Source organism: Paramormyrops kingsleyae, chromosome 16 (assembly GCF_048594095.1).
Source record: "Paramormyrops kingsleyae isolate MSU_618 chromosome 16, PKINGS_0.4, whole genome shotgun sequence".
NCBI classification, from domain to species: domain Eukaryota; kingdom Metazoa; phylum Chordata; class Actinopteri; order Osteoglossiformes; family Mormyridae; genus Paramormyrops; species Paramormyrops kingsleyae.
Genome location: NC_132812.1, coordinates 32168842 through 32183310, shown reverse-complemented (window position 1 = coordinate 32183310; position 14469 = coordinate 32168842). Strand labels below are relative to the sequence as shown.

Sequence of the window (14469 nt, the reverse complement as noted above, 5' to 3'; positions counted from 1 at the left end):
AATAACAACAAGAATACAAAGAGGAGGAAGAAGAAAAAAAGAGTAAAAATCAGGATGTTGAAACTGAAAAAATAAGCTGAGCAGAAAAAAATTCAAAAAGGTTAATGTGATATAAATAAAGGATAAGACAGATGTCCTCAGCGTAACGAGGTACTGCAGGTCGGACGCGAATGAAACAGATGTCCTCAGCATAACGAGCTACTGCGGGTTGGACGTGAATGAGACAGACTTCCTCAACGTAACGAGCTACTGCGGCACGGACGCGAATGAGACAGATGTCCTGAACGTGACGAGCTACTGCGGTGCGGACGCGAATGAGACAGACGTCCTCAACGTAACGAGCTACTGCGGCACGGACGCGAATGAGACAGACATCCTCAACGTAACGAGCTACTGCGACAGGTACGCGAATGAGACAGATGTCCTCAACGTAACGAGCTACTGCGGGTTGGACGCGAATGAGACAGATGTCCTCAGCGTAACAAGCTACTGCGGGTAGGACGTGAATGAGACAGATGTCCTCAGCGTAACGAGCTACTGCAGGTCGGACCCGAATGAGACAGATGTCCTCAGCGTAACGAGCTACTGCGGGTCGGACGCGAATGAGACAGATGTCCTCAGCGTAACGAGCTACTGCGGGTCGGACGTGAATGAGACAGATGTCCTCAGCGTAACGAGCTACTACGGGTCGGACGTGAATGAGACAGATGTCCTCAGCGTAACGAGCTACTGCGGGTCGGACGTGAATGAGACAGATGTCCTCAGCGTAACGAGCTACTGCGGGTCGGACGCGAATGAGACAGATGTCCTCAACGTAACGAGCTACTGCGGGTCGGACGCGAATGAGACAGATGTCCTCAGCGTAACGAACTACTGCGGGTCGGACGTGAATGAGACAGATGTCCTCAACGTAATGAGCTACTGCAGGTCGGACGCGAATGAGACAGATGTCCTCAACGTAATGAGCTACTGCGGGTCGGACGTGAATGAGACAGATGTCCTCAACGTAACGAGCTACTGCGGGTCGGACGTGAATGAGACAGATGTCCTCAGCGTAACGAGCTACTGCGGGTCGGGCGTGAATGAGACAGATGTCCTCAGCGTAACGAGCTACTACGGGTCGGACGCGAATGAGACAGATGTCCTCAGCGTAACGAGCTACTGCGGGTCGGACGCGAATGAGACAGATGTCCTCAGCGTAACGAGCTACTGCGGGTCGGACGCGAATGAGACAGATGTCCTCAACGTAATGAGCTACTGCGGGTCGGACGCGAATGAGACAGATGTCCTCAGCGTAACGAGCTACTGCGGGTCGGACGTGAATGAGAAGGCCCCTGTGAATGAGGGCCTGCATGTGTGAGACTTTTGTTAGCAACAGAGTCATGTGTTTGCCTCTTTAACAATGCCACGCACGTCAGAAATTTCTCGTATTTGGCCTTTTGCTAAAAGGAGGTACATGGAGAAGTTATGGTACAGATTAATCTGTTTTATAAGGATTGTTGTTAGGAAGAAACCCCCTAAAGTTGGCCCTCTGGTGGGCAACGTCTGAGGCGTTCTCACCTTACCTGCCCATTGCTGGTGAAAGTGGCATCGTCGAAAAGGAAGTAAATCCCGAAGAAGAAGACAGCGGCGTCAAACACGCCCAGGAACGTCCAGTAGATAAAGATCCGCCAGCATAAGAGGGAGTTCTTAGAGATGTCCCTGCAGGAGACACACAAGATGTGAAAACTGGCAAAAAATCCGGAAGTTATGTCCGTATCAGGAGCCCAGAGTTCAGAGCTGATTAACAGTGCTGTGTTAGAGCCTAGAGTGCTTCATCAGTCAGCCTCCTCCAAGTGCCCGACACTGACACAATCATGCCAATAAACCAAATTCACCTTGGAAAGATCTTTAACCATCTCAGCAAATAACAAAAATAGTTTTTCATCAGTCATTAAGCCCCCGCAGCTCAGCAGAGTGGCCAGGTTTGCGAGCTTGGTAGCTGTGAAGGGTTGTGGCCTTTCTATTGATTTTTAAAAGAAAAAGGAACCAAAAAAACCCTCTCGCAGGATATAAATTTAGCTTAAAAGCACAAATCCACAAATGGCGAGTACTGAAATAGAAGGTAGAAACATATTTAAATAGAGAACATTTCGAAGTGTAACCATCACAGTCTTCATTGAAAAGCCATTGGGGGAAAAGCCGAGAGCTGGGAAGTTCAGCTGGGAAGTTCAGTAAAAGTAAACTTCATGTGGGACATGGGCTCTGCAGGTCGCTGCTGTCAAAGGAAGGAAGGAGAAATGCGCAGGAAACTCATCCCCTTGTCTACCATTATCTCCATTAATCTCCTTTCAGTAGTGATGCTGGATTAACTGTAACCGTCCCTAAGGCCTGCCTGCACTATTTCACCGATCCAGTTTAATACAAAAGCAGGTCCTTCGAATAGGTGGGCATTCCGAGAGGGATTTAATTCTGCTTTAGTCACAAATGAAGACTACAGTACTCACCCCATACAAGAGTTGTAAAGAGATGGATTTATGATCTGGGATTTTCTTTTTTTCCGAGTCAGAGACGTAAAGAGCAAATCTGCATGGGGGAGAGGGGAGGCTGGCAAGATGGGTTTTAAAAGGGTTAAGTGCTCACCTGTACAGAGACGGATCTCTCTTCAGGATGTCCATGCTGACATGCTGCTCAATGAGACTGTAGAGTAGGATGGGCAGGGAGGTGAAGCTGATGTTGTACAGCGTCAGATAGGCCGTGTCATACAGAGGCTGAGCAGACGGGGATGCGGAGGGCAGTGTTAGCCGGCGAGAACAGAACACCAGAGTAGCAGATGCAGGACAGTCTGGGAGTTTCGTATTTGGAGCACAGCGGGGTGCATCGAATCGTCCGCGAGTAGGATTATACTCAACGCAACGGCTGCTAATCTGATAATTGAACTGTAATGGTGTCCCCAGGGGAGGAAGAACTGTGAAGGTCAGTAGAAACCAGGAATGTTATAGTAGGTTAATCCCAGGCAGTACTGTGCACTACTAAGGCGCATTAAGGGACAGGTGCTCAAAGCCTTTGACACATGTACATTAAAAGGGATGATATCCCAGTAAAGCGAGGCATTTTAAATAACTTGGGCATAGGGGGCAGTACTTAGGCAAAAATAAATTATGCACACACACACACACACACACACACACACGCATGTAGGGTAAACATATCCTTATGGGGACCGCTCATTCATTTCAATGGGAAAAATGCTAACACTAACTATGACAACCTTAACCCCCACCCTGCCCTAACCATAACCATAAGTAACCTAACAAAATACAAGAGTTTTTGCATTTTTAGTTTTTTCATAGCAGTCACCAATTTTTATAAAATAGAGTTTTCCCTTATGGGGACCAGGAAACCGGTCCCCATAAGGGAAAAAAAACGGATATTTATCACGTTATGGGGACATTGTGTCCCCATAAGGATAGGTAAACCTCACACACACACACACACACACACAGACTGTGTCCGGCATTGAGCATTTTGGAATATTGAATATGTTGGATATGTTAGGGTTTCATAGTGCATGTTATCTGTTGGAGCACGTACCTGCTGTGAGAAACCGCAGAAAAATTGATAGAGGAACTGAGGAAAGATGAAACAGACATTCTGGACAGAGTGACAAAGAGAAACAGAGTGAAAACCTTGACATAGAAATGCCTGAATACAGTTGTATGTTAATTTTACACAAACATATTAAACAGAGGAGGCATGGTTCAGTGGATAGTAACGTTGCCTCATCTCTGAAAGTGTTTGTAAGATGGATGGATATATTTCCCGACCCGGTCCTCACGGACCCACAGACAGTCCACGTTTTTGCTCCCTCCCAGCTCCCAGTAGAGAGCAACAATGCAGATCTGCGGGTCCCCAAGGACCAGACTGGGAAACACTGTACTGAACAGACTAAACACAAACAGCACAGTAAATGCTTGCAATATGAGACACTAACATATCACTAAACAGAAGGGCTGATCTATGCTGCGTAATATCTATGCTGGTGTTAATTCCTTTATCAATTTGCTTACATCACGCAGTTTGTTTTACCTTGTAAAAGAAGTACTGCACCAACTCAGCAATCCTGATGTAGTAGTAATGTCCGTGTACCAGGAGAATCTTCTTTAAGTGCTTGAATTTGGGGATCGCGTAATCACTGTTCCGCGCCGCGTGACGACCCTCTTTACCCATAATGCCTGGGGAAAAAAAATCATCAAAAAAGAGAGAAGAGGTCAACAAGGTTAATTGTGTTCATTATGAATCCTGAACCTCTGCAGAAAGTGTATTTAATACGCATAAAGGGGACCGATACAGTACAGACCATTAAGATATGGCTAGAGCAGCCACACTCATGTAAACCCCCCCCCCCCCCCCCCGCCGTTCAGTCACACTCACCGATGCCCACATGAGCTTCAAGAATCATGCTGACGTCGTTGGCTCCATCCCCAATGCCCAGGGTAATGGGCCGCTCCTTCGAAGCCTTTATCAGTTTTACGATCTGAAACAATCGGGTACATCATCTGAATCCTCTCTGCAGCGTCAGCATAAGGACTGCAATACTTCAGGGTGGCTTGGTTAGGAGATCAGACACTGGTATTTGAATGAGAAAGACATGTTCAGTGCTAAGCATTCGTAAATAAAAAAATAAATAAGTGTATATGTTTGTAATGTATATGTTTGTAATATGACCTCACTGTCTTCACACAGGGAGAATGCAGAGGCACAGCAGACGGTATCAGGAAATCGGGAAGCTCTCCAATAATTTTCTTTTGATTTTCTTTTTGAACATTTACTGAAAACAAAACTGAAGATCAAATTTCCAAAACTAACTCAATACACAGAATATATTTTTGAGAACATTAAACATGGATTAAGTTGGTTGAGGGAAATGAATGATAATTCTTCACTGGATTGCTTGAGGACCAAGTGAATTTTGGTTCCCAGTCCTGTAACATATTATGAGGAGAACCTTGATTAAAGTCGTTGATGGTCTCAAAAATAACACACAATGGACTGAGTTTTGGAAATTTGCTCTTCAATTAATGAACGATTTTAGATACCTAACACACGGAGAGAAAGGAGAACTGTGCAAATCAGCATGTAAAACATTTTCAGAATAAAACAAGGAAAACACAAGTGGAGAGGTAAACCCAGGATGGGATGTTCTGAAGGCAGACCCCATATGTAACCCACCCATCCATCTTCTAACCAGTTAACCTAGTCAGGGTTGTGGGCGGCCTGGAGCCAGTCCCAGGCAGCATATGGATGGGATGTCAGTCCACCAAGGGAGCACACAGAACAATCCACACATCATGGGAAGACCAACCCTGGAGGGTAAAGCAGCAAGCTACCCAGTGAGCACCCAGGCTAGCGGCTCACGATCACTCGTCTTTATTCAGTAGAAGGTTCACTGCTGTGTGATCCCTTTTCTCTGTGTGATCCCTTTATTATGTGATCCTTTTCTCTGTGATCCCTTTTTTTCCTGTGATCCTTTTCTCTGTGTGATCCCTTTTTTTCTGTGATCCTTTTCTCTGTGTGATCCCTTTTTTCTGTGATCCTTTTCTCTGTGTGATCCCTTTATTATGTGATCCTTTTCTCGGTGTGATCCCTTTTTTCTGTGATCTTTTCTCTGTGTGATTCCTTTTTTCTGTAATCCTTTTCTCTGTGATCCCTTTTTTTCTGTGATCCTTTTCTCTGTGTGATCCCTTTTTTTCTGTGATCCTTTTCTCTGTGTGACCCCTTTTTTTCTGTGATCCTTTTCTCTGTGTGATCCCTTTTTTTCTGTGATCCCTATTTTTCTGTGATCCTTTTCTCTGTGTGATCCCTTTTTCCTGTGATCCTTTTCTCTGTGTGATCCCTTTTTTCTGTGATCCTTTTCTCTGTGTGATCCCTTTTTTCTGTGATCCTTTTCTCTGTGTGATCCCTTTATTATGTGATCCTTTTCTCGGTGTGATCCCTTTTTTTCTGTGATGCTTTTCTCTGTGTGATCCCTTTTTTCTGTGATCCTTTTCTCAGTGTGACCCCTTTTTTCTGTGGATCCTTTTCTCTGTGTGACCCCTTTTTTTCTGTGATCCCTATTTTTCTGTGATCCCTATTTTTCTGTGATCCTTTTCTCTGTGTGATCCCTTTTTTTCTGTGATCCTTTTCTCTGTGTGATCCCTTTTTTTCTGTGATCCCTATTTTTCTGTGATCCTTTTCTCTGTGTGATCCCTTTTTTCCTGTGATCCTTTTCTCTGTGTGATCCCTTTTTTCTGTGATCCTTTTCTCTGTGTGATCCCTTTTTTCTGTGATCCTTTTCTCTGTGTGATCCCTTTATTATGTGATCCTTTTCTCGGTGTGATCCCTTTTTTTCTGTGATGCTTTTCTCTGTGTGATCCCTTTTTTCTGTGATCCTTTTCTCAGTGTGACCCCTTTTTTCTGTGGATCCTTTTCTCTGTGTGACCCCTTTTTTTCTGTGATCCCTATTTTTCTGTGATCCCTATTTTTCTGTGATCCTTTTCTCTGTGTGATCCCTTTTTTTCTGTGATCCTTTTCTCTGTGTGACCCCTTTTTTCTGTGATCCTTTTCTCTGTGTGATCCCTTTTTCTGTAATCCTTTTCTCTGTGTGATCCCTTTTTTTCTGTGATCCTTTTCTCTGTGTGATCCCTTTTTTTCTGTGATCCTTTTCTCTGTGTGATCCCTTTATTATGTGATCCTTTTCTCGGTGTGATCCCTTTTTTTCTGTGATCCTTTTCTCTGTGTGATCCCTTTTTTCTGTGATTCTTTTCTCTGTGATCCCTTTTTTTTCTGTGATCCTTTTCTCTGTGTGATCCCTTTTTTTCTTTGTGTTGCATGAGCAATGAAACTAAACACAAGGCAAATCTCTGCAGAAGGTGTATTATAATCTGAAAATGTTTCATTTTCTAGCACTGTTATTTCTCTCCCCCATTCTCTTTAGTGACTACACCTAGTGCCTAATTAGTCTGTTGGGCAGACATTCTTCCACAAGCAGACGTTCTTCCATAAGCAAACATTCTTCCAAAACCTCTCTGAAGGAACTGACACTATGAATGGCAATTGGAGACAAAGCAGAGTGAAGGCCATTTTCTGGCCCTCACATTCCCCCTTGCTTCACCCACATCATGCCCCCCCCCCAGCTATACATCACAACACAGACATGTATGCATGCAAAGACACATACAGGCTATTCATATTCTAGTCAGGAAAGGCTCAGGGAACGTATGAGTTAAAAAAAAAAAGTTCTAAACTACAACTGGCAAGAAAAATCCGGCCTTGTGCCGAGCCACCGTGGTGTTCTGGGTGCCCCGGATCTAGTGCCGAGCCACCATGGCGTTCTGGGTGCCCCCAGTCTAGTGCCGAGCCAACGTGGTGTTCTGGGTGTCCCCCAGTCTAGTGCCGAGCCAGCGTGGCGTTCTGGGTGTCCCCCGGTCTAGTGCCGAACCACCGTGGCGTTCTGGGTGTCCCCCGGTCTAGTGCCGAACCACCGTGGTGTTCTGGGTGTCCCCCGGTCTAGTGCCCCATGCCTGCCTGGGAGAGTATCCAGCCCAGTACTGGATAAGCGGTGGGAAGATGGATGAGTGGCTTGCTTTCGAGATACACCAGGACGAGACGGCAGACCTGGGCTTTCTGCAGGGGCGCCATGCGGCAGCACAGCACGGCGCTGCAATTCCGGCAGATATCCAGGAAAATCTCCTTGTAGCTTCCCGAGCTGCCGTCCTCAGATGGCTTCAGCACCGCCGACAGCGTCGCGCCGTCGATGATCAGCCCGTAATCCTGGAAGTCGTTGGAGAGACTGAGAACGCACAGTGCATAAGAGGGTTAATAAAGACCCTAGTATATATATAGTATATATCAGGGGTCACCAACATGGTACCCCGGACACCAGAGTGCCCCCGAGGTCCACATGAGTCGCCCGCGGACCTGTTCTAAAAATAGCACAACTCACCAGTGAGCAGCGTCTAAAATGTAATTTTATCCTGTTGCTATTCTTCTCTAATCATATTTGCATTTATATAGATTTGAAAATGACAGTATCTAAAAAAAGCATTTAAAACATGTTTATTACACATGAAGTTTAGATAAGTTTAGGAGGGTGTTTCAAACTGGTAGCCCTTCGTATGGCTCAGTACCCGTGAAGTAGCTCTCAGTTTCAAAAAGGTTGGTGACCCCTGGTATATGTACTGTAGTACCAGTCAAAAGTCTGGACACACCTGATTTTAATGCATTTATCTCTATTTTAGTTATTTTATTTGAGTTATAGTAAAAGGCCTCAAGGCAAGAGGAAATACATATCAAATACTGCACCAATTAAGAGAGGTGTTCAAGATCTGAAAATATTCTGAAATGTATGACTCTTCAAAATAGTCCCCTTTTGGTTCTATGTTAGCATTGCAGACTCTTGGCATTCTCTCAACCAGCTTCCAGATGCAGCCACCAGGAATGCTTCTCCAACAGTCCTAAAGTCGTTTCCACAAGTTCTGGACACAAGTTGGCTTGCTCTAATTCTTTGATCCAACTCATCCCAAAGCAGCTTTCTAGGGCTCCGGTTGGGGGACTGTGGGGACCAGGTCATCTGTCACAGCCCTCCATCTCTTTCCTTGTTCACAAGATAATACTTATTCATACATAACCTTGAGGTGAGCTTACGGTCATTATCTTTTTGGAAAACAAATGATTTTCAGTTGTTGTGTCCAGACTGTCGACTGGTACTGTATAATTATTTTAATGTATAGTATATAGTACACATATAGTACTATGGAAAGTCTGTCAAAGAAATGTGTAAATTGTCTTTATGGGAGTATAGAACTATGATTTCTGTCAAAGCATGCTAGCTTTTCAGTACCCATTCAATATATCCAGGTATTTATTGGACACACCCACTAGTTTACCTTGTTTGGGTAATCAGTACCTCAGTAAGGTTTAATGTTTATTGATTAGAAATTTTTTATAAAAATCTGTTACTGCAATAAAAAAAACTAAAAATGCAAAAACTGTATTTTGTTCAGTTACTTATGGTTATGGTTAGGGCTGAGTAGGGGTTAAGGTTGTCATAGTTACTTATGGTTATGGTTAGGGCTGAGTAGGGGTTAAGATTGTTATAGTTAGCATTAGCATTTTCCCCATAGAAATGCATGAGCGGTACCCAAAAAGATATGATTACACGACTGTGGGTGTGTGTGCGTGTGTGTGTGCGTGTGTGTGTGCGTGTGTGTGTGCGGCGGCGCCAGTCGCAGGCCATGCACGCACCCCGAGAGGCTCTCCCGCAGCATGCTGCGTCGCTGCCGCAGCACAGTGCGACTCAGCTCGAACAGCACGTCGTGCAGACTCTGCTCCTCCGTGCGCTTGGTGGTCAGCTCCAGGATCTGCGTGCTGCGCCGGAACAGCCTGCTGGCGTAGCAGGTGGCTGCCGCCGTCTCCATCTTATCCCCCGTCAGCACCCACACCTTCATGCCGGCCTTGTGCAGCGACTCGATGGTATCGGCTGCCTGGTCCTGGAGCCTGGAGGGAGCCGTTAGGCCTGATTGGTGGGGCTTCCTCTTGTGAATGTATTAAAGAGAGGACTGGCTGGCAAAGCAGACTGTAGCTCAACAAAAAGAACATTGTGCTAATAATATGAAGGTTGTATGTTCAAATCCCTGGGAATCGCCATGAATGATAACCTTTCCTGTTACTTTGGATAAATGTGTCAAATGAGTAAATGTGAAAGACATAATGAAAGAGCTTCTCCATCATATCTGCAACTATCTGTGCCATTCCAGAGAACAACCCTGGATAAGGTGTAAACCCATCACTGAGAACATACTCCACCCACACGGAGCTATAAGCAGAGCTTTGAACCTTGGTCCCAGAGGTGCAAGACAACAGAAGTTACCACTGCACCACCCATAATGTACTTCAGAACCTACATATATAGTGGATAGAACAAGTCTGCCATAGGCTGACCCAATGCCACCAGCCCAATCAAACTGGGAAGCAAAATAATAAATGTCAAATAAATTAATCAAATTCTGCTTAGGGTCCTGAAAAAGGTTGGGCTCGCCCTTAAGTTTTAAACACCCTACTGTAATCAAGAGAAAACCAACGGATAATTAGTGGAATAAATAACTGAAATTTCAAAACATACAACGCTGTGGTTATATGAGTGTGATTTTCCTCACCTAACCCAGTCAATCAAGGAATGGCTTCTGAAAAGAAAGATCAAAGTGCACCTGAGTCAGAGCCGAAACCTCCATGCCGTAGATCACCTGTGGAATTACATTCGAGGGCTATGTCAGGACATCTCCTGGCAATTTGAAGGAGCATGAACGTTTTTTGCGAGGGAGAGTGGAATAAAATTGCAAAGTCCAGGTGTGCAAACCTCACAGGGACTTAGTCAACAAGCGGTGGCTCAGCACTAGACCAGGGGCACCCAGAACGACACGGTGGCTCGGCACTAGACCGGGGGACACCTAGAACGCGCACAAAGACTTCCACAAGATGTTAGGTAAAGGAGGGGATGCGCAAACTTATGCATCCAGGGGCATGTAAGTTTTTATTTCAATTATTTCTCCTACTAAGTATGTTTCTTTTTCACCTTAATTGTGTTGTTTGTAACTCACACTAGTGATGGAAACATCTGACATGATTTCTACTGATTGTTGGCTTTACATCACGAAAAACCAATTTAATTTAGAATGTGTGGACTGCATATGCAGCTGAAACAATGCTGATCATGTCATCTTGAGTATCCCAAACTATTTTCTTCCTGCCTGTAGGCTCACCCCAAACTAGATAATTGGTATAAATTGCCACAGTACCTTTTTCCTTTCTTCTAAATTCAGCCTGAAACAGTAGCTACTTTTTGAAAGACCTAAAGTAGCCAATTTCAATGGAGTAATAATCTGGAATTCATTAAGTCACGGGCATTAAACTCCTTAATTAATCCTACCCACTGCAGCATGGCACCGCCCACTGTTTACTAGTGACACAACACTCAACAAAATATCTCCCGACAGATAGCCAGAAGCTAAAAAATCGGATGGGTCATCAGCCAGCTCCCAAACTCCAAGAATAAGTGATATTCATTCAGTCGTTCACAAAGAAAAGCTCATCATTTCTGCAGAAATGCTTGCTGAAACAGCCATCGGCCCAAAACCATTCTAATGGGGAAATGCTATATGATGGTAACTCCTCACTATGTTATAATGTAAATTCTTGGAGCTAGGCTTAAAATACTCTGGGCTAGGCTTAAAATTGTTGGGGCTAGGCTTAAAATTCTCAGGGTTAGGCTTAAAATTCTCAGAGCTACAGTCACGAGTGATCAGACCTAATGACGCTCATCATAATGACAAAGTACCATGAGGTATTCGGGGTCAGTCTCTCAGTCTCTGTGTTACCTGATATACCGTACATAACCATGCAGCACGCACAATTTTCACTGGAATGTGCCTTTTCCACGTCCTGATTAAATGGACTCCTGGCTCAGAAACCTGAGTGAGTACTAATCATCTGCAGAATGGTACATTTTAGCCTTTTTTTTGCAGTCTGCAGCAATTGGACAGGAGAGCTTGTGCATCCATCCTGTGCGATAGAGCACTATAAATGATTTCCATCGTTAGAATGGTGACTTTCCCGTAGCTGTCTTGTACCGTTAATTAACATCAGAGCAGACTGTACACATGCATCGATGGGAATCAATGGCATTTACAAACCAATGATTCCCAAGGAAGGATAGATACAATCTGTCCTATAATTACTCCAGTTACTCATTAATTGTTGATGACAGTGCCCTGCAGCAGAACCCCATTGATTAGCAGTGCAATTACAGGTGGGCCCTGAGTACAGTATTGGATTTAGAAGTTGTGATTGTTTAGAAAATTCCACATGGTTTCTTCATTCATTACCATTGTCTCTTGTTAGTGCAGTTGCACAGGCTAAACACATGTAGGCAGCCAAGTTGTCGGTAATATCCGTAAATCCTCATTCTTCGGTTAGCCCTGGATTTCTCGGCACTGTCAGCTTCCTGTCCAGTTAGCATCTCAGTGCGAAAGATATGCAGCTCTCGAAAGTTCCGGAAATCTCTCACGAATTAACAACACTTCCCTGACGTCCGCAAATGACGGGCAATGTTCCGGAAATCCAGTTATGATATAATTTTACAGTACTTTTACAGTATTTTTATGGCGTTCTGGGTATTTGGTATTACAGGCCTAGCCGACAATACCAAACATATACCGCAATACTGCCCAGGCCTAGCCGGCAATACCAAACATATACCGCAATACTGCCCAGGCCTAGCCTGCAATACCAAACATATACCGCAATACTGCCCAGGCCTAGCCGGCAATACCAAACATATACCGCAATACTGCCCAGGCCTAGCCTGCAATACCAAACATATACCGCAATACTGCCCAGGCCTAGCCTGCAATACCAAACATATACCGCAATACTGCCCAGGCCTATCCGGCAATACCAAACATATACCGCAATACTGCCCAGGCCTAGCCGGCAATACCAAACATATACCGCAATACTGCCCAGGCCTAGCCGGCAATACCAAACATATACCGCAATACTGCCCAGGCCTAGCCGGCAATACCAAACATATACCGCAATACTGCCCAGGCCTAGCCTGCAATACCAAACATATACCGCAATACTGCCCAGGGCTAGCCTGCAATACCAAACATATACCGCAATACTGCCCAGGCCTAGCCGGCAATACCAAACATATATCACAATACTGCCCAGGCCTAGCCGGCAATACCAAACATATACCGCAATACTGCCCAGGCCTAGCCGGCAATACCAAACATATACCGCAATACTGCCCAGGCCTATCCGGCAATACCAAACATATACCGCAATACTGCCCAGGCCAATCCGGCAATACCAAACATATACCGCAATACTGCCCAGGCCAATCCGGCAATACCAAACATATAATGCAATACTGCCCAGGCCTAGCCGGCAATACCAAACATATACCGCTATACTGCCCAGGCCAATCCGGCAATACCAAACATATACCGCTATAATGCCCAGGCCTAGCCGGCAATACCAAACATATACCGCTATAATGCCCAGGCCTATCCGGCAATACCAGGTGACCCCCATTACTCTGAAATCCTGAATGATACTATAGTCATAATGAAAGGCATCCTGTCTTCTGAACCAGCAGCACAGCTGAGCTTCTACATCTTCCTCCAAACAAGCTCACCTGTCTTCCACTGCAGTGGCCCCCAGCAGGATGAAGTTCTTCTCGATGACATCATAAGCCTCGGCCAGTTTCTTTTCCCGCGCGTGCAAGGCCAGCTTTGCGCTGGTCAGAAGGTGGCAGACTTCTTCATACTCTGCCGGGCTCAACATCTTGTAGGCAACGCAGAGAGTCCGCAAGCCTTCCTGCAAGTAAAAAGGGTTGTGGGTTAATCCTTAATTATCCCTTGGGGATTAATGCAATCAATCGACCAACCAATTGACTAACCAACCAACGGAACAATCTATCTATCTATCTATCTATCTATCTATCTGTCACGCCCAGCTCTGTCGGATCCTCATGTGTGCCACGCCCACCTCATTACCTCGTGTTACCTCCTGATTGTTCCCACCTGTGTCTAGTTCATTCCTGCCTGTCCTGTGTATTTACTCCACGTCTCGGTTAGTTTCCCCCAGTTCTGACATTGACGTTGTCCGACGTAGTGCTTGGTCCTGTCCCTGTCCGCCCGTCTGTGAGCAATAAACCTCGTTTGCCTGTCAGTCCGGCTCAGCTTGCCTACTTTCCTGCTCGCCTGCACCGCGAACGTAACACTATCTATCTATGTAATTTACACTAAGAGCTGTCGAAAATTGCTTTACAGAAATTTACAGTAATTGTCCACTGGTCACTAGTATTGTAAAATACTGTTCCATGATTCCTTCAACGAGGGCAACTGAGTATTTCTGGAAAAAATAAACACGTGGGAAAAGTGATACTAGTGATACTAGTTTGGTGAACATTTGCAATAGTTACACTCTGAATATTTTATTTGACATTCAGTTTGATGTTTATTTAGCATAATAGATTAACCATCATGTGACCCCCCCAAACTGCCACCAAAGAATATTAAAACTGTCAGTACTGAGCTTTAAATATGACGCATCATTTTACGTTTATCCTTATACCAAGTTACTGTTGTAATCTGCCCATTTCAGTTCTGAATATTAAGGCCATCCAATGGGGCCACGTGTCCCCGCAGGCTGGCAACTGCATTCCGCCGTAACCATGGGGACAATTGGCCTATGCCAACAACAGAACCAGGTCATTATGAGTGCCAACAGTGAACACACATGCACTCAAAATGCAGTTCCATCCCCACTGAACGACAGAATCACACTTTACTCCAAGCCAGCCATAGACTCTGACTGGAGGGCAGCTTGTGATCAAAGTGTCATTAAACATCCATGAGTTTCACAAAGAGCATTAGGTAGGAA

The 14469-nt window shown here is 45.0% G+C and overlaps 1 protein-coding gene across 11 annotated transcripts in view; it reads right to left on the bottom strand.

Moving 5' to 3' along the window:
* The window catches only part of LOC111843666 (phospholipid-transporting ATPase IH-like), a 73749-nt gene that overhangs the window by 14377 nt on the left and 44903 nt on the right, over positions 1–14469 (bottom strand). For all 11 annotated transcript variants that reach the window (XR_011983162.1, XR_011983163.1, XR_011983161.1 and 8 more), the window contains 8 exons: positions 13220–13401; positions 9265–9516; positions 7636–7810; positions 4414–4516; positions 4069–4214; positions 3574–3633; positions 2623–2750; positions 1566–1701 (listed from right to left, as the gene is read on the bottom strand). Coding sequence is in view for 8 of the 11 variants with exons in the window: in XM_072700945.1 (XP_072557046.1) it covers positions 1566–1701; positions 2623–2750; positions 3574–3633; positions 4069–4214; positions 4414–4516; positions 7636–7810; positions 9265–9516; positions 13220–13401 (1182 nt within the window). In the remaining 3 variants the exon portion in view is untranslated. The remainder of the gene's footprint in view (positions 1–1565; positions 1702–2622; positions 2751–3573; positions 3634–4068; positions 4215–4413; positions 4517–7635; positions 7811–9264; positions 9517–13219; positions 13402–14469) is intronic.